Source organism: Eschrichtius robustus, chromosome 4, assembly GCF_028021215.1.
Source record: "Eschrichtius robustus isolate mEscRob2 chromosome 4, mEscRob2.pri, whole genome shotgun sequence".
Lineage (NCBI taxonomy): Eukaryota > Metazoa > Chordata > Mammalia > Artiodactyla > Eschrichtiidae > Eschrichtius > Eschrichtius robustus.
Genome location: NC_090827.1, coordinates 10,994,699 through 11,014,432, shown reverse-complemented (window position 1 = coordinate 11,014,432; position 19,734 = coordinate 10,994,699). Strand labels below are relative to the sequence as shown.

General features: G+C 35.3%; 1 protein-coding gene across 1 annotated transcript in view; it reads right to left on the bottom strand.

The window, feature by feature from the left end:
• MMRN1 (multimerin 1) overlaps window positions 1-19,734 on the bottom strand; it is a 58,926-nt gene that overhangs the window by 24,032 nt on the left and 15,160 nt on the right. The window contains exons 2-5 of the mRNA XM_068542048.1: window positions 18,023-18,142; window positions 15,236-15,342; window positions 3,587-3,688; window positions 2,018-2,191 (exon numbers count right to left, since the gene is read on the bottom strand). Coding sequence (XP_068398149.1) covers window positions 2,018-2,191; window positions 3,587-3,688; window positions 15,236-15,342; window positions 18,023-18,142 — 503 coding nt within the window. The remainder of the gene's footprint in view (window positions 1-2,017; window positions 2,192-3,586; window positions 3,689-15,235; window positions 15,343-18,022; window positions 18,143-19,734) is intronic.

Here is a 19,734-nt window from a genome sequence, read left to right as displayed (position 1 = left end):
CAGATATATTTGATATCAAACACCTGGGCATGTCCCTTCTGTGGTTGTGAATGCATGGCCTATTCGTAAGATTCAGATACTTCTTAAGGTGTTGGGGCATTTGATTTTGAAGTTTCGCTGGCTACTAGCAGATGAAGCAATGCTTCTCAACTTGGATGTAGAGTAAGCGAGAGAAGGGGTCGTGGTTTTAGGAAAGCACAGTACCTTGGGGGTGAATTTAGTTTTTGTTTCCTGTATAAACATTCATTAACTACAAGCCATCTGGTTCTCATTAATTGACTGTGCTCAGTACATGATTAACATGTCCTGTTGAAGAGGGAATACTGTTGTTGTTGTTGCTATGAGTGTGTATTTTTTCCCATGTCAGGGTCAGAATTTTTGTTAGTCGTTTCACAAAAAGCTGTTGACAGGCCTAATTCTCTCAGGTTATGATAACCAAATTTTGCTAAACAAATTGCATTACTATGGTTATAGTCAATTATGTACTGTTCCTATTTGACTTCTTTCTCATGCTCACTTCAGGGAAAATATATTCCTCTCTCATGCTTGCCATGGGTAAGTTTTAGCCATAGGGAGCATGCCAGAAATGTAGGACAGAGTCTTTCTTTCAGTTGGTTAATAGCACCAATAATTTACATGATTAAAAAAAATCATGATTGCTCTGTACTGGTAAAGGATGTGGAAATCACCCTTTTATTTCTTTTACCTGTGAACCACATAAAATAGAGAAAAAAATAACTTGTGGGTGACAGAAATGGGGTGTACAGTGAGTATGTTTTATGTATAAAACAAAGTGAAAGGGACCAATAATCCTGAGACTTGGGAACAAACAATAAGCCCAGTGAATTGAGATGCTCCTAGTAACCAAAATACTTGTCTAGAATATCTGTGCCCTTCCTGAAACCTCTGCCGAGTTAACTCTTCCTGATCCATTATCAGTTGAGGCGGTTTTTCTTTGCAGAAACCTTCCCTGAAGTCTAAGACTGGATTTATTGAAACTATCAAGGGGTCCCACTGTATTGTACATAACTCTCCCATAGCAATTACTCACTATATATTCAGCATAAGTCTCTCTGGTAGGCAGAAAAATGCTGCCCCACCTAAGATGTTCACACCCTAATTCCCTTAACCTGTGAATATGTTACCTTCCATGGCACAAGGGCCTCGACATATGTGATTAAGGTTAAGAACCTTGAAATGAGGAGATTATCCTGGATTATCCAGATAGGTCCAATGTAATCATATGAGTCCTTAAAGAGGAAGAAGAAGGCAGAAGAGTGGGTCTGAGAGCTGCCATGAGGGCTCAACAAGGCCACAAGCCAAGAAATGCAGTGGCTTCCAGAAGCTGGGAAAAAGCCAGCTTACAGTCATCAAGAAAATGGAACCTCAGTCCTACAACCGCAAGAAAGTGAATTCTGACAACTCAGATTAGCAGGAAATGGATCATCCTGTAGATCCTCCAGAAAGGAACACAGCCTGCTATTTTAAGAGCACAAAATTCAGGCAAAACTGACTCACATTTCTATGAATAACAACCTGATATGTTTTAGAATATATTTTACTGATTATATTCCGTGAGCGAGATACTTTCTGGGATAATAATGCACTTTAGATTTATCCTCAATATCTTCATCAACATTAAGATAACCATGGATCTAGCTGTCCCTGATAATCATCCCTTAACCTCATCTTTATCTTGAGCTGCGAACCACAATGGAAGCAGATTAAGTATGGCTCATTTTAACTATAAAGGAATACAAGTTAGACTGTAACTAGGTACATAATGTCAGTAAGTCAGATGAAATATTCAGTCAAAAAGTTGATTATATTAGTAAAAAATATTTAGATGCTTTGAGTTATTTCAGAAATAGAGGGATTTAAAAGTATCTTATTCAAAAAAAATCTTAGACTTGTCTATCACCCAATCTAAACCAAAGATCCCAAAATGATGTGAGAAAAGATAAATGAGTCATTTGCTGTTTGTCTCAACTGAATGAATAATTTATTTTACTTTTACCTTTTAGAAAAGATTGAAATTCCCTGCCTTTATCTTCACTGATTTTCCCTTCTAGTGAGGAGGATGTGTTCCTTATATCACTCACGGCTGAAGAAATATTGTCAATCTTCTTCTGCAGAAGGGTCAGTTTCATTGCCTGGTAGTTCAGCTGGTCTGTCATTTTTTGTGTCACTGCTGCATATAGAAGAAGAGAAAATAGGAAACGTTTAAAAATACATATTTAAAAACCACTCAGATTTCATGATAGATTGAAGGGTAATTCAAATAAGCCATGTTTGCACTTCATATTTGAAAATATAGATTACATGCACTTAGCAAATGGCATCCTGACTTTTATACTAATATTTAGCGGTAGAAATTTGTAAAAAGCATTCTAATATCTTAGATTTCTAAAATGTTTTAACTTTGTCCAGAATTTTCAGTCTCTCTTTTGATAACCTTAAAGAGTTGTTGTTAAACTTTCAATAGATGAGGAAATTGAGGGTCAGAAAACTAAAATACCTTGCTTGAGGTTACAGAGCTAATGCTTTACCTTCTGCTTTCAAATCCAATGCTCCAGCATTAAATAGGTGTAACCATATATATATATATATATGTATATATATGTATATATAAATAAATAAATATATATATATATACACTACACACAGATACGTATATATACTACATGTATATATGTAGTTTGTATCTATATTCTGAGAATTTTATTCTTTACTGAGGTATTCTTTAGAGAGATAAAGAGATTCAGAATTTGGTTAGAATCACTTTATAAAGCAATGATACTTTCCATGCCATTACACATGCATTTCAATAATTCAAGGAGGATTTTATGGTATCTTGTGAAAATACTGAATTTCAATCCCTTAAAAAAATTTGAGTACAGATCCTAAGCTATATTCACCTGCATTCTTAAAGAGATCCGCTTAAATCAGATTTCTCAATTTGGGTGCCTTATTTTGTACGACAAGATATATGCCAAACATAGTGAGATGTTTTTAGCAGTAACCCACTTTATGTGTCTAAGAGATGAGGTTGTGTCTAAAAGGAATGGCAAAATATTTATGATTAGAAAGATGAGAAAATATGTAACGTGCCAACTTTAGATCAACACGAGGTTCTTGTTGATTCTGAGCCACATTCTTTGCCCTAGTCAGTGAGCAATACCCCTTAGTGATCTCTTCTCAACCAAGGGAAGGGAGCTTTCTCAGCTCCCTTAAAATGATCCAGTCCTCCCATCTATGTCAAGGTTCTTCCATGACTGTACTCTTTGCAGGGCAAAAGTTTGATTTGGTTTTGGAAACCTGTGATTTCCTTACAACCTAGTATGACAGCACTTTTATTCTCCTTCTGTGTCTGCACACAGAACTCCAATAATTACACATGTTCCCTTCAGGCTGGGAACCTGCAGCTCACCCACAGTTTCTCCCAACATGCAAACAGCAAAGGATCGAGAGGTATGTTAATGTCACCATCAAACGTTTGACAACCAACTGATGTCTTGTTTGGCAGTCATCATAAATAGTGTTGACAATGATTGGGGTAGGGATGGCAGTAATTAGAGTCTGTGACCTGGGTCACCACAGTCTTGTTGCTGCTGCTCGGGCGTCCCTCTGCCACCTGCGGCGTGACTCTCAGCCTGGTTACTGTGTATCAGCTGCTGTTGTTGCTGGGCTAGACGGAAGCAAAAAGAGAAGAGAGAGAGTTAAGCACTGGGACCTCCTCATTTTTTCCAGTCCTGAGCAGCAATATGGCTAATGTGCCTTTTCCCGTGCACGGAAGCTTGATGGTCAGCGATGATTGCAGAATAAGAGGCTCCGCCCCCATCCACAGGGTGATGGGCTCCCACACTGGTGTTGGAAGTGCAAGACTCTGGTTCTGCTTGGAAAAAATAAAACTATTAAGGTTTCCTTTTAGGTGAAAATGGGTGGTAGCCGTGTAAACCGGGGTATGTAAACTGCCAGCATGACTGAGAGGAACCTTAAAATCAGCTGTGTTAAAAGCTAGAGCAGCTTTCTAAGTGGGCTGTCACAAAGATGGCTTGTTTAACAATGCAGTTTCCAACTGGTGGCCACTTGGAAGTAAGGGAGAGCTACAGGTTCTTTACTAAAAGAATACCTGCGTAATAGTGCCGCTTAAATGGGATGTTCCCAGATTTTTAAGAAATACATAGGCTCAAAACATAAGGACTGCATGTAAAAGTAAACCATTATAGGGCATGTCTCGAGGGGATCAACCTGTAAAGTCAGTGAAATTTCAGAAAAATAGAAATTCTTATAAAATAAATTTACTCTATTAAAGAATTGCTTCTCATTTCCCATGAATCAAGTAATATTTTAGATGGCAATATAATTTTTCATTGGGGAAAACAATTTAGAGGGAAGATTTATTAAACATATTGAACACATCAAGTAATGTATGTCTGTAATTTGCAGACTTCTAAAGAACAAATTTATTCATGGAAGTCTGCATATCAGACGTGAGAAAACAAGCATTTGGTGTCTGACTGTGCTTCTTCCCATGTGAAATTATGTACCAATGAAACTGCACCTCTGGTACATGTTATGCTCCCTAAGGCATATGTGGCTGGGACAATAATACTAAAGCATCTCCACTCCATAGAAAACGTATTTGCCACTAATTTGAGTTAGTCTCTGTTGTTAGATTGAATTTTGCATTGCTTTCTTCAGGGCATTGAACTAAACTAATGAATCTCCATTCATGTCCAAGGTTTTTGCTTTGATTTTGTTTCTTCTTTTTCTCCACTGCATAATAGATGGTCCTGCATAACTGTTGATTTATTTGGTGGAAGAAGACAGTCTGTAGCTTGAGGAAAAGTGTATGTATTTGAGGGCTGCAATAGGTGGTGAAAAGTATTAAATTTCTGCTAGATCCTAGTAATAAAGTTCCTATAGCCCAAATTCAAATTAATTCATACAAATATATCTGCTAAATAATTGTATGGTTTTTAAAATCAAGGTTCCTTCTTAGATGATGTGATAAAGCATTTTCCTGGCAGCTAAAATCTGTCTACCCAGGAGGGTTACCAGAGAGTAAAGCAATGATTCCCAAACCAGGGTCTCTGAATCAGTATCAGCATCACCTGGGAACTTTTAAAAATACAACTTCTGGGCCCCATCGCAGACCTGCTAGTTTAAGAAACTCTGGAGTGAGGCAGCAATGTGTGCTTTAACAAGCTCTCCAGCTGATTCCAATGCACACTAAAGTTTGAGAACCACTGGAGTAGAGCATCAAGATAGATCTTCCTTAGCAACTTCCCACCTCGCTACCTTCCCTGTTTCTCTTAGCAGTGGAAGAGTGTTCAGGATACAGACTTGTTAAGTATTACAGCAAAAGGAACAGGTGGATTTAACAGAATGAACAATTGGTCTTTTCATTTTTTTACTGCTTACCTTTCTGAGCTAGATCATAGGAAAACAAAAAGGGCCGGTGCATTGAAATGCATACCACGACTTGGTAGGCAGAAGACTTTGTTAGGAAGCAATGTGTAATTATGGTAAAAACAAAGACCATATTGTTTTGTGACATACAAACAAGGTTGCTCTTCAAATGTCTTTTTCTATCATTAACTTTTAATGCATATTATGTTTTTGCTTTGTTTTTTTACGTTTCTTTAGAATAGTGGTTTTTCATCATGGGTGGAAATCAGAAGCATCTGTTAACTTTGAAACACTAAGTGTCAATGTTCTGTCCATCCCCCTCCCACCCATCTGAAGATTATGATTCAGTAACTCTGTTCTGGGGAATTGAGCTTGTGTGTACAGAGTTTTTTAAACTCTGCAGGCGATTTCGACGCATGACCCTGGTTAAGAAGCACTAATTTAGAACAAATTTCAAAATTTTCTAATTCTAATAAGTAAATTCAATGGTGTAAGGCAGAAGATACCAGATGTTTAAGTTAAAAATTGCAATCCAGAAATTGATCTTCAGAGATTTTTCAACAGCCGTTAAGTGCTTGTTGATAACAACAGCATATGTTAAAGACTTGATTTATTAAAACTCTAGTGAATAAAAACCTTTAGTCTCCTACCATTCCACAGAGAAGCGGGCCTTTACAAGGAGTAAGTGAAGTGGGGTGGATGTGGAGGATGATTGTCACATTTCCCGACTCCCTAGTATAGATGATATTATTCTCTCTGTCGTTAGGACACAAGATCCCTGAGGAGGCACTCCTAAGCATGGATGCATGTGAAGTGATTGAGCCACCTCCCCAGCAATCAGATCTAGAGTCCACTTACAATTTTAGAATGTCTCAGAAATAAAAGGGCCTTTCCACTCACAACCTAGGCTATAGCTCCTCACTCCCACCTGGTAACATTCCACATACCCCAACTCCAAAGCTGTATTTCGTCAGTATGCACCAATGTGACCTAGCAATTATTAAAATACTGAAATACAGCCATACCTATTGGCAAATATATAATGATAAATTGTAATAACTGATAAAATTAATTATAAAAATCAAAATATTAACTTATCCCGTTAATGGTGGATACATGATAAAGATAAAAGATACATCTTGTAGGATACATGATAAATGTATGGAATTCCTATTATAATAACATCCGAGAACCGTTTTTCAGAGCTAGCAGTTTGTTGGGCCCGTTTCATGCACTACATAGATCTTATGAAACATTCTATGTTTTGGCAGAATCATCAGTTTATCATTATGTGTGATTTAGGTAGTAGTTAGAATTTCCAAATTGTTTGGTACTTACTTTAGTTTACTTGCTAGTACTAATTGTCCTCAGCACATAATTTTTGCTAAATATTATTAAAGAATATATAATCAATTATTGAAAACACTGGAAGAGACAAAAGTTTAAATTTTCAAAGTACTTCTTTTAGATATCATGAGTTGGAATTTTTTGAATCTGAGAAAAAAACAGAAATGTTTTCAATAATAAACCTAGGCCTGGATTCTCTAATATACAGTGCAAAAATCAGTTAGCCTGGGACATCTTTTGATATATAAACTATCAAAGTCAAAAATATCAAATCAATATCAAAAACTCAATTCAATTTAAAACGTAATTTGTATTTTTGAAATAAAATCAACTTGATTTTCAATAAAAATTAGTGGACTATTTTTACTTAATATATAAATGTTGATTTCAAATAATGATATAAATTTGTATCATTTAAAATAAAAATTGGGTTTCCCTGGTGGCATAGTGGTTAAGAGTCCGCCTGCCAATGCAGGGGACACGGGTTCGAGCCCTGGTCTGGGAAGATCCCATATGCCGCAGAGCAACTAAGCTCGTGAACCACAGCTACTGAGCCTGAGCTTTAAGGCCCATGAGCCACAACTACTGAAGCCCACATGCCCTAGAGCCCGTGCTCCACAACAAGAGAAGCCACCGCAATGAGAAGCCCGCGCACCACAACAAAGAGTAGCCCCTGCTCGCCGCAACTAGAGAAAGCCTGCGCGCAGCAACGAAGACCCAACGCAGCCACAAATAAATAAATTAATTAATTAATAAAAAAAAAGTAAACCCTCAATACTGATCTAAATAAAATTACAATACAAGCCTATTAAAAAAAAGTAAAATAAAAATTACTAGAGTTATTTGTCCTCATAATGACATTCAGTTTCTGTTAAAATTCATTTGTGATCAAGAGAAAAATATTAAAGAACTTTCTGAAATTAGTCTCATGAAATAAGCTTTTGTAATGGTAAAAATTTTCAAGTTAAGCAATGCTTTTGAAATAAAAAACTTCAAAAACACTTTATCAAGTATGTTAATAAAAATAAAATTAAAATATTTAGAAAAAATTAGAACTTTTAACATTATCATATAATTGAAATAGTAGATCATTTCAGAAAGGAAAAATATTATGGAAGTTACCTGACAAAATAATTCTGATATAAGAATATCATTTCAAATCAGTTTTACGTCTAGCATTTGGAAAACAAGCTTTTTTACAAAAAGAAAAAAGAGAATTGGTTTTCAGAAATGACAGTCTACTAGAAATGTCAATCCTTTTTTAACTTTATGAGGGAAAAAAATATTCCCCTTTTTAAACTGGCGATAAATTGAAGACTGATAAAAGATATTTTACATATGAAAAATGTTTATACATACTATTTGACACAAAAATTAATAAGGGATAAACTATATGAGAAAACATAGATTTTCTAATAAATCATATGAAAATGAAATTTTTATGATAAAACTCAAAAATATAATAAATGTTTAAGTTCCTTGATTTATGATGCCCTAAATTTGACCAAACGATGTTTGCAAAGCTCTATGAATTAATTAAATAGGACATTCCTACAAGAATCTTTATGATTTAGTTAATAATAAATATACTGAATATTTAAAAATGCACACACTATTTAAGGACTGAAAAAAAAGGAATGCAATCACTGTTAACTCAGTAGTGGCTAGTAGATAATTCAGCAGGATGGCAATATCATTGATGTTAAAAGAAATTATAAGCATACTGAGATTTCCTGTCACCTAATGGCTCTAAATCTGACGGAGAAATCTCTAAAGGAGATGGAGGCAGTCACCTATATTAAATCATCTCTCTGACATCATTTAGCTGGTGTCATCCATGTCAAAAGAAAGAGCACACCAATAATTTGTAGAAATTAATAAACTGTTTAGAGATTATTTGAATGATAAACGATGAGTGATTTGTGTTATGGCTTATATTACTTGGTATGTGGTTTATAATATAGATGACATATGCGTTAACTTAAGAAAATAAAAAGTAATGCATTCTTAATTTTTGATTTTTATATCAATGTATATATTAATTGATACTGAGTCAGTTGTCAAATGTTTGAGTATGACCCCTGCCCCTTCTTACCCCATCCTCATAATCAAGAGGCAGATTGGTTGAGGCGCTTATGAGCCTGACTAAAGTGGAGCAACCTCAATAAAAATCACAACAGCATTTTACATAGGGTTTATTTCCAGGGGTTCAAAATACTATGCTAAAGCTTTATTATAAATCATAAGGCATTATTATATATTGCATTATCATATTCTAATGAAATTGGGTCTCTTCATCTCTTTACAAAGTATTACATCTTGTATAGTTAATGCAGAGATGATTACATTGCATTTCATTGAATATTCTCCATTTGAAAAGTACTGGCAAAGCAGGGAATCACGCGCACACACGCACATACACTCACACTCACACTCACACAAGAGGAAGTAGGGGGTATTTCATGTGTACGCCATTACTATTTGAGGCGGGGGAATTCATCAAGTCATAGTTCTCTCTTTGCCACTCGGCCCAGGCAAGATCCTGACTGTGCAAGAAGTGAAAACAAACCTAGGTTAGGGGGAAAGGGTCAAGAACAGAAAGGAGGTAAACAGAAAGAATTCAAGAGTAATTTTCTATTTACCTTAGGGTCAAAAGAATTTCGAATAAGTTTTATTCACGCAATCTGGAAAAATCCTGTTGCACTGCAAATGAGAGAATAGAAAGTGACATACTAGAGAAAATCAGCAAATTAGAAATAAAAACGAAAAAGATAAGAAAAAATTTTAACATCAGTGACAAGTAGGAGAAGAGAAATTAAATAAAGCTTTCAGGAAGGAAAAAAGAAATAAATTGAAAGGGATAAAGATGAACACATAGAAGTATTGAGTGGAAGTCTTTAGTTTTCTTGCATACTCATTTTTGGTGATTCACTCCTCAGTATGTGGAAATACAATATCTATGAAATAAAAATAAAAATTTCTCCATATTTTTGTAAAGTTTTGAAGAGACTGATTTGAAAGAAAATGTAATTGGAAAAGTCCTTTCAATACTGAATTACCAAAACTAATGTGATTGTGTGTGTGTGTGTGTGTGTGTGTGCGCATAAAACTTCCCATTTGCTCTTAGCTATAGTTATTTTTAAATTAATCGTTTTAGGAGGAAATAGGTGAGGAAATTGTACTCCTAATTGTAAAAGAAACAACTGTTAAGCATCACACAAAGATCTTTGAGATCCAATTGTCATATGAACCTCTTTTCTCTGGAATTCATTGGATGGGGTCTGTGAAAACCTGAAATACCTGTTTAGCAAATTCAATAGTTTGTTATCGTTTCTTAGCTCTGTTGACTGGAGTTCAATACGTGCATTCATCCCGATTTATTTCTCAGTATTTAGCTGGTGCAGAAGCACTGATACCATCTCTGACAGCGGAGTCACTTACTCTCCTGTGATAAAATTCCTGGTTGATCGATGCTCTTTTATTTTTCCATTTAGCAATCTTTCTGTCTTCCCCACGTATTCTCTACCACAGGACTGCCACGATTCTAGTTTTCCAGGCAATGTATCTTACCTTGCACTTGAGCACAGACCTTTGCTTTGTTCCATAGGGCCCAAATTTCTGTCTCTTTTTTTTTGATCCTTTCTAAGATATTGGAGCTGAGACAGAAGGGCATTTATTTAAGTCAAATCATTTCCAGAGATCTTTATGGACTTCTCATTTTAAAAAAAATTCAATATATTTTAAAAATTGGATTTCTTTTTTCTCTTCTCCCGATACAATTACTCTTTTCTCCTTGCACTAGAAACTCTAATCTTGGTGGATCAAGGACTTAGAGAAGCAAGGTCAGCAAGTGTCAAGAGAAACCGTTTTCTTATTAGGTGCTTTTTCTTCCTTTCTTTTTTTTAATTAGACAGGTATTATTTGTGAGTTTTTTTTTTTTTCCTTCCAGGCCTTTGAGGCATATCGTGGAAGTCATTAATGGCAACTCGGTAATGAGGAAGCTTGCTCTCTCTGCCTTAGAAACAGAAACTTTCCTATGTGGCTTGACAAGACTGGTTTCCAGCTGATTCTTTGATATCAACTGAATGCTTGCATGATGATGTTCAGTACATATGTAAAGATTTACCGAGATTTAGTAGTTTAACAGTAGAATGCAGTTTTATGCAACAAAGGTCCCTGGTGTTTTTTGACTAAATGTATCATAATTTTATTGAGCAAGATGCCTACATCTTTGAAATTAAGGAGGTAATGTTCTTTTTCAAAGAGGAAAGCATTAATCACCACCGAGGAGAACCAGATATGCAAAAATATAAGAAATACAGGGTTTTTTCTGTTTTAAATATTATAACTTTTATGGCATAGTAATTGGAGTACTATTTAAAATAATCTTACTAGAGAAGCCCCATATTTAAAATGTTAGTTACAATAGCTCTTACATAATTTATTGCATTAGTGCACACTTTAAATAAAAAAAATATATAAAAAAAATATTAAAAAAAATATAAAAAAAATATTTTTATATATTCATAACATATGGCAGGGTTAGTTTATTCCAATTACTGCATAATTGCGTTTTTTAACATTCATAATAACTGTGATAGATTTTATAAAGCACAATTTTATAAAATACCTTTTCCCTACATAGAGGATCTGATTAAAGCTGACTAGATTTTCTTTTGTTTTGTTTTTTGTTTTTTTATTTTTTTTAACATCTTTATTGGAGTATAATCACTTTACAACGTTGTGTTAGTTTCTGCTGTATAACAAAGTGAATCAGCTAAACATATACATATATCCCCATATCCCTTCCCTCCTGCGTCTCCCTCCCATCTACCCTATCCCGCCCCTCTAGGCGGTCACAAAGCATCAAGCTGATCTCCCTGTGCTATGAAGCTGCTTTCCATGTGGCACATACATACAACGGAATATTACTCAGCCATAAAAAGAAATGAAATTGAGTTATTTGTAGTGAGGTGGATGGACCTAGAGTCTGTCATACAGGGTGAAGTAAGTCAGAAAGAGAAAAACAAATACTGTATGCTGACTGGATTTTTTAAAAACAGATTTGCAAAGAAGTTTTTTTTTTTCCTCCTCTCTGATCTAACATTATTTGAACTTAAATTCCTGTACTTTGTGTCATTAGAGCAAAGCCACAATTTCCTTGTACTACTTTAGAACATTTTAGAGACATCTACTGGAAAAGCAAATTATTGCACTTTTATAAAATTGGCTTAAAAAGTATGTTGTTACTGACATTTCAAAAAAATTTCTCGCATACCATATCACAAATCTATCTCCCTTTCTGAGACAAACTCGTTGACCCTCAAAAAGATATAACAAATGTAAAATATATAAAAACTGTTATTTTGCCATTGGACTTAATGCTCCTTTTTTTTCCCAGCAAAACTCTATTCACTTAGACTTCTTAAAACTTAGTTTCTTCTTGACAGTATGACTAATGTTTCTAATAAACTGATCTAGAACTTATTACCAGAATTTTGATTATCTGAGTTGCAGCAAAAAGAGCATGTGTGGAGGGTTAGTAATATTATAAACAGCATATTGGAGAATAAGACAACAGGAATAATTGCCCCATGGATTCTTTTTTAACTCTTCATTTTATATTGGAGTATAGGTGATTAACAATGTTGTGTTAGTGTCAGGTGTACAGCAAAGTGATTCAGTTATATATATACATGGATCTGTTCTTTTTCAAATTCTTTGGACCCGAATTTTGAATCACAACATCCTTTCCGAACAGGTTGGGGTTGGGTCTATGGAGAGAGAGAGAGAGACAGAAAAAGAAAAAGAGAGGGGCAGAAAGTGAAGGAGGAGAAATAAACAAGAGTACAGTTGCCAGCAATTCCATTTTATTCCTGATCTATTGATTTTTTTGTATATTTAAAAAGACCTCCCTGCTGTAATTTATATTAAAATTGTTACCTTTTCTATTATGAAATTAATTTTGTTGTGGGGAGGAAACTTGTTGGGGAAACAGGGAGTTGTGAAATTCATGTAATAGTTTACAAATTTTCTGTGAATAAAATAATTTCCTCTTGTTGTAAAGGACTAGCACTGAAGTAATTATCACGGTAGCTACCTGACCAGGTTTTCCAAACCCTTGAGGGCTCTGAAGAGATTTAAAGAATGGATCAGCCACACTGATTATTCTTGCCATATTTGGAGCTGCCTGTCATATGAGACAGTGTAGAGAGTGCTGTCAAAGGAAACCTGACAATTTTCTCTCCCACATAAGAATAAAAGACTGTTGGCACATATATAAAGTGTGATGAAGAGGGGAGGGGGACCTTGGCACATAATTGGGTAGGAATCAGAAGGAAAATATGTGCACCTCCCCACCCGCTGCTCCAAGGATAGATGAGATAATGAAGAATGGTTCAAGGGACAAAGGGACTCAGTAGTTCTTGATACTAGCAGTGCATCAATTGCAGTAATAAAAAATTCAACAGCTTTTATGTACTTCAATAAAAGTGAAGACTAGGATGGTCAGGATATCGTAGGAAGCAACAGTAGGTTCTTTTGGAATCACAGTTGTATTAGAGTTGATTATATGACAAAATGACATAATGGGCATATCTGCCATCAGAAAATTATTCCTACCATAGATTTCAATAGAAAGAAGTCCTTCCCACAGCAGCTTAATCAGCAGATACCTGAATTATGAGTAATTCTAGTTACAGTATTGTGACAGAAAGTCAGAACTGTTCTGGGACATTTTTGTTAATGGGGATTCAAGTTAACGATTTGTGAATCCAGTATTAAAGATATCCACAGGTTGCTTCCATTAGAACATGAGGTGTTAGTAAGCAATCAAAGCTAAACTGTTTGAATTCCATTTAAATATTTCATATAATACTTTTTCAAAAAAGGGAAAAATAGTACGTAGCAGGTATTCAAAACTGTCAACCAGTCTTGTTTCTTGTGTGTATATTTATAATGATGGAATTCTATGTTTTTCCCTCCTAGGCATATACAGTCCGTCATAGTGATTAATAATCGATTAGCAGGTGTAAAAGGAAGAAGCATGAGGCAGCACAGTCTTCATCAGCTGGACACCATGACATTCTTTGACATACAGACTTTGCTGTCTGTCCCTTATGTACGACAGGGTGCGGAACGACATTCGAAATTTCTAGAAGGGTATATTGCGAACAAACACTGAATATTTAAGAAATGATCATGGAATTAATAATCCTTTTTCATAAGGAGAGAAATATAAAAATTAATCTTAGACTTTAGAAATATAATTCTAAATACTCTCCAGAACTCTTAACCATCTGACATACACAGACTATAAACAAATAGGTTTTACCACTGTGAGTATATCTGTGCACCTCATGGAAATTAGAAATCCTTTGAAAGCAGTATCATATTTGGAGTTTTTTTTTTTTTAAGAATATGGTAAAGTATCTTGTTTGCAAATATTTTTGGTATAGGTGATATTTTGTTTAAAACTTTATTTTACCTGGTTATAAATGAAGTGCATATTCATGCTGTACTCTGGAAATGTATTAAATTTTTATAACATCTTTGAAATTAAGGCCATATCCAGAATAAATAGCGTTACAGTGAAATTTGCCTATAGATTCTCAACGAATGGGCTAGAAGAACCATATATAATATCCTTAACTAAACTGCAGGTTTCCTAGAGCTTTTATATTACAACTTCCTTTTTTTAAAATGTGAATCATAATGGTTTCTCCACACTTACATTAATTTTTAATCACAGTCTCTTACACTGCTGATTGAATTCCCCACTACCACGAATAGCCTTCCTTGTAATATTCATTCATTTAAAATATGTATGCTGATGCCATATCTTATTTTTCAAAGGAAACCTGTTTAAAGCCCAAAGCAAAATAATAGTCACATGGATGTTAGGCCACAGCAGGTTACCATGTATTTGATCAGCCTTGCCACCAGAAAATCCTTAAAATCTGTTGAAAAAATGGCTCCATTAGGATATTTTTTTAAAAGCGGAATTATTCATGTCATATTGGTATATTCTTTACAACTGAATTTCATTTATAGACAATATTATTTCAAATAACTGAACTGGAACAAAACTAGAGGGTAATCTTATTTTTACATAGGGTCACTTCTAATGACAGTTTATTTAAAAATATACAGTTAGGATTTCTGATATTTTAACAAGGTATGTGTCTATGCCATATAGCTAAGAAACAGTAAGATATGTAGTCAGGGCTCCAATTATTCATCCTGTGAAACCAACATAAAAATGATGAGAGAAGTTAAAGGATAGCTTATGAGATATCACAGCTACTAAATTAGGAAGCTCAAAGAAAGTTAACAGTCTTGATAGTTTGGCTACATGTTAATTAACTTTGTTCAAAAGATAAATTGCAACTCTTTTTATCACTGGAATCAGGTGCTTATTCTTTAGAAGTTTTATGCTTCTCATTGTTATTATGAAATTAATATTAGAACATACCTTCTAACTGACATTTTGGTCCACTGAATCCAGGACAGCACTTCCATTCTAACGAGGTAACAATTTTATGTTGCATCCTGTACACAGGATTTGATATCTTCTGAGATCTAGAGAGGAGAGCAGTTGGGGGAAAACAGATTATTTGTCTCACATTAAATTATCAATTGGAATAAAAGTGTTTGGGATGATACCTGGAATATAATAATAAGCATTCAGGGACTTCCCTGGTGGTGCAGTGGATAAGACTCTACATTCCCAATGCAGGGGGCACAGGTTCGATCCCTGGTCAGCAGATCCCACATGCATGCTACAGTTAAGAGTTTGCATGCCACAACTAAGGAGCCCGCATGTCACAACTAAGGAGCCCACCTGCCGCAACTAAGACACCATGCAACCAAATAAATAAGTAAATATTTAAAAAAAAAAAAAGCATTCAGTAAGTGTTATCTGTTCTTCTTCTTCTTATAATAATCTTCATCATCAATATTATTGTCAAACAGATTTCCTTAAGTACATTACAAAAAGCATTAAGGTTTATACTCTTTGGTATTTTAAATTTATACCTATCATTATGTTTTCTAAAGATACTATAACTTTTCCCTTGATAATGCTTTTCCCTAAACCAATGTTAAAACTTATTTTAGTTCTAATTTTTAAATAGTTTATGGGAATAATTTTTTTAGTTCTTATTTCTTATATCATTATAGTTAAAAGAATCTGTTTTCCTCCAGATCAATATCAAATAACTCAAAACAAATTAGATATTCCACTGTGATTTCAACCTGCGCTTTCTCATATCTCAAGTTTTTAAATGGTACTACCTACTATTTCTCTCATATAGTATTTCTCTGAGAGGGAGGTGGAGGAGGGAAAAGGATCTAACATGAGAAAATGTTGTTTTTGAGAAGAAACCATGAAAGGGAAATGAAGAAACTATAACATTTCAAATTAACAATCAATATAAGAAGTGAATGGCCCTAAATTGCAGGCCTTATGTATGTAAATGTAAATCATAAATACAATTTGGCCATATTATTCTTATCCCCATGACTTCAATATTTAGCTAATATCTATCAAATGATTCTATGAAATGGGTATGTATTATCTTGCTTAATCCTCACATTAGTTCTATGAGGAAAGTACTACTGTTATCTTGACTTGCTGACGAGGAACCTGAGGAACAGAGAGATGGAACACTTGCTGAAAGTCCCACATCTAAAAGTTATCGAGCTAGGATTTTAATCCACTCTGCATGGGTTAACCTCTCCTATAATTATCTAGAGTTTGTTACGTATGACTATGTGGAGACAACAGTTGTCACTCTCATGGATTATGTATTATAACAGACTGGGTTTTAGTTTCTGCTATAACCTGATGGGCCATTAATTATGTGTGAAATTATTCCTCAATTTTAAAATGAGCTGTAAGACTCCTTCCATCTCTGAAAGTAGGCTAATCATTCATCTGTGTTTATTTCTGTAAATTATACTCAGCAAATAACTCTGTCCAGTGAAATATCATATCTAGTCCAACAGCTAGTGCTAAACAGGAAGTAAGGTAGTTTGGAAAGGATTCTTTAGAGTTTATTAGGGTGAACTCAAGCGGTTAGTTGCATTATTATTGGACTCAATGTTCCTGCTTTGGCAAACTGGATCGCAGGTGTATGTGTCTCAGACAGAAAGAAAAAAGTGACAAACATTGCATATGCACTGAAATAGTGAGTGCATGGAGAGAGCCATCCAAATGCAGAGAAAGATAAGAAATGAGAATAAAGATACCTATTTCTAGTTTGTTTAAAGAGAGAAAAAAGCTCACCTTGAGCTCAGAAGGGCAGTATGATGGGGGTTACTCTGGTAATAGTTTCATTACTAAAGAATTAACAGTGCGTTCTTTGTATCTCAGGTTGACTAGGAAATTGTCACAAAGGGAGTAAATGCCAGAAACAGAACTGGAGCTCACCTCTCCCAAATCCCTAAGACATGCTTAGCTCTCTGGACCATGAGCCCTAGCTATTCCTTTAGGGACTACGAAACACCTTGATTTTATATATCCTTATTGCACACTGTTCCAGATTGCCAACGTGTCAGATTCACTGCCTGAGTTATTTGTATGACTACTTGTATAACATTAGCCATCATGGCCTAAATGACAATTTTAGTTTTTATTACAGGCGTTCCTGAAACACCCCCAGCTGAGCTACTGTGACTGTATGAATTCAGAGAATTTATCAATGACTCAGCCCCACATTTTAGGACAATTACATCATTAAAACAAAAACCCTAAATAAGTCATTACAGTAGACACAAGAAGAAAGGCCCTACTTAGCTGCTTTACCATGCATAATAGCAATTAGTGGCTTGCAAAGTTATGGACTTCTGTTTGGCCTAGTATGAAAGGGAAATTATCAATAGCCCTTTAAAACTGTGTATGAATTTAATGGAATTAAAGGACAGGATTGTTGGTCAGGTCATAGAATAAAAGTAATAGTAATAGTAAAAATAGAAACAAACTTGAGTTAACGCTCACTGAAGACTCACAGAGTACCAGGCACTAGGCTAAACATATTACTCCATTTATCTCACATATTCTAAAAACACCCACACGAGGCAAGTGTAATTAGTTTCTGCATTTTAACTTATTTAAGATCATACTTCCAGTTTAATGTGATGACCCTACCCTGACCCTACTATACTTAAGCGTACCTGGCATGATTAACTTTCTCTATATATTCCAGGCCACACATGATTATGGTACAAGAAGTGGGTATTTTCAAGAAATATTACATACCTCTGAGGACAGGATCCACTGGTCCAGCCACAGGGCCCTCTGCCAGTTGGAACATAAGTGACTTGGTTGTCCAGTATCACTGTTGGAGATAATCTGGTATGTACATAAGCACACCAGTTCCTAAGGAAGAGATCATTTTTGTTAGAAAAAAAATTATTGTCAGAAAGAATTCTTTTCACCAAAGTTATTTGCATAGACCTATATCTACTGTCAGCACTGTGTATCAGATACATTGAAAACGTGATATCTGGCTTTAAAATACCTAGAAATGACAGAAAACATATGTTACTTCATTACTGTACTCATGGGGACAGTAAAGAAACACTGTAAGATAAAAGTAAATTAAGAATAAATCAGAGCTAAAACCAGAATCTCTATTGTTTAGCTATAAGCTAGGTCAAAACCAAAATTGCCCTTATGCAGATATCAATATTAGACTGAGGTAGTGACTCAGACCTAGATCTGTTACTTCCATTGAACAATGTGCAGTAAGATGAAAATAAATAAATAAATAAATGATGTAAGGATTGAAAAAGAGGAAAAAAATAACCGTTATTAGCAGCAGGTGACATGATTGTGAATAAAGAAAATATAAAGGAGTCTATACGTAAATGATTATAATGAATGAGTTCATCAATTTAGTGAAGATCAATATAAAATGTTTTATAATTAATAAAAAAGTTTAGCCATGCGGATAAGATCAGTTATAGTTTGATGTGCTAACAACAAATTTTAAAAAGATACTGTTTATAATAGGAAAAATAACATTGTTCTCGTTAAATTTAACAGCATGTAAAACATTGACCAGCTTAAACTGGTTTTGCATCCTTAAAGAGGATGCTGATTAATCAGACCTTGAGTTATTTTACAGACAGCCCTGGGCACGTGCAAGACAGGAACCCATGTGTCCAGGATAACCCCAGAGCCGAGAATCTTCGGCCTATGGAACTCAAAGAATAGACGTGTTGAGGCTTTTATGAAATGAGAAGTTCTTCAACAAGGAAAATCTGGCTCCCAGCAACAGTGGGAGCTTATATGGACTAATTCAAGACTAGCCAATCAGCTTCCAAGTTTGAAATTTCCCTAATCCCCTAAACTTCACCCCGAGCCCTGGATGGAGAAGACAGATGCGAGAGCCTTGCTTCCTGTTTCCTTGCCAGTCGATCTCGCAGTAGAGCTTTTATTTTCTCAAAAGCCGGTGACTTGGTATTGGCTTCTGTGCGCATCGGGCAAGGAGCCCTTGCTCGGTAGCAATGTTGGTCACCACAGAGGGATGTAAATCTCATGACTGCCTGCCAAAGGCACCGCAGCCCCTGGCAGAGCGCAGGACCTCGTCACCCACCCTGAGCGGTCACCCAGACCAAACTTGTCTAGAGGGTCAGCTGTCACGTTGCTGCTTCCCGCTGCTGCCCTCCAGGCTCCTTGGTGCTACTTTCACTTTTGAGAGAAGAAACCGCTCCTGGATCGGATGTCTTTTGGGTGAGTAACATTGTTAAAATGTGCCAGCACCTAAAGTTGTCTAATAACCTTCTCAGGATTGTGGGTTAGATTCTCACCCTAAGGGAGACAATATAAAAGTTTACAGCTGCTGAGGTACTCAAAGGATTGAGTCCTAAGACTTTGGATTTCTTTGTCCATGTTTGTCTATGTCTGTTTTGTTAGGATTGGTTAATAGGGGTTGGCTCGTGGATGACTGTAGCAAAATATGAGAC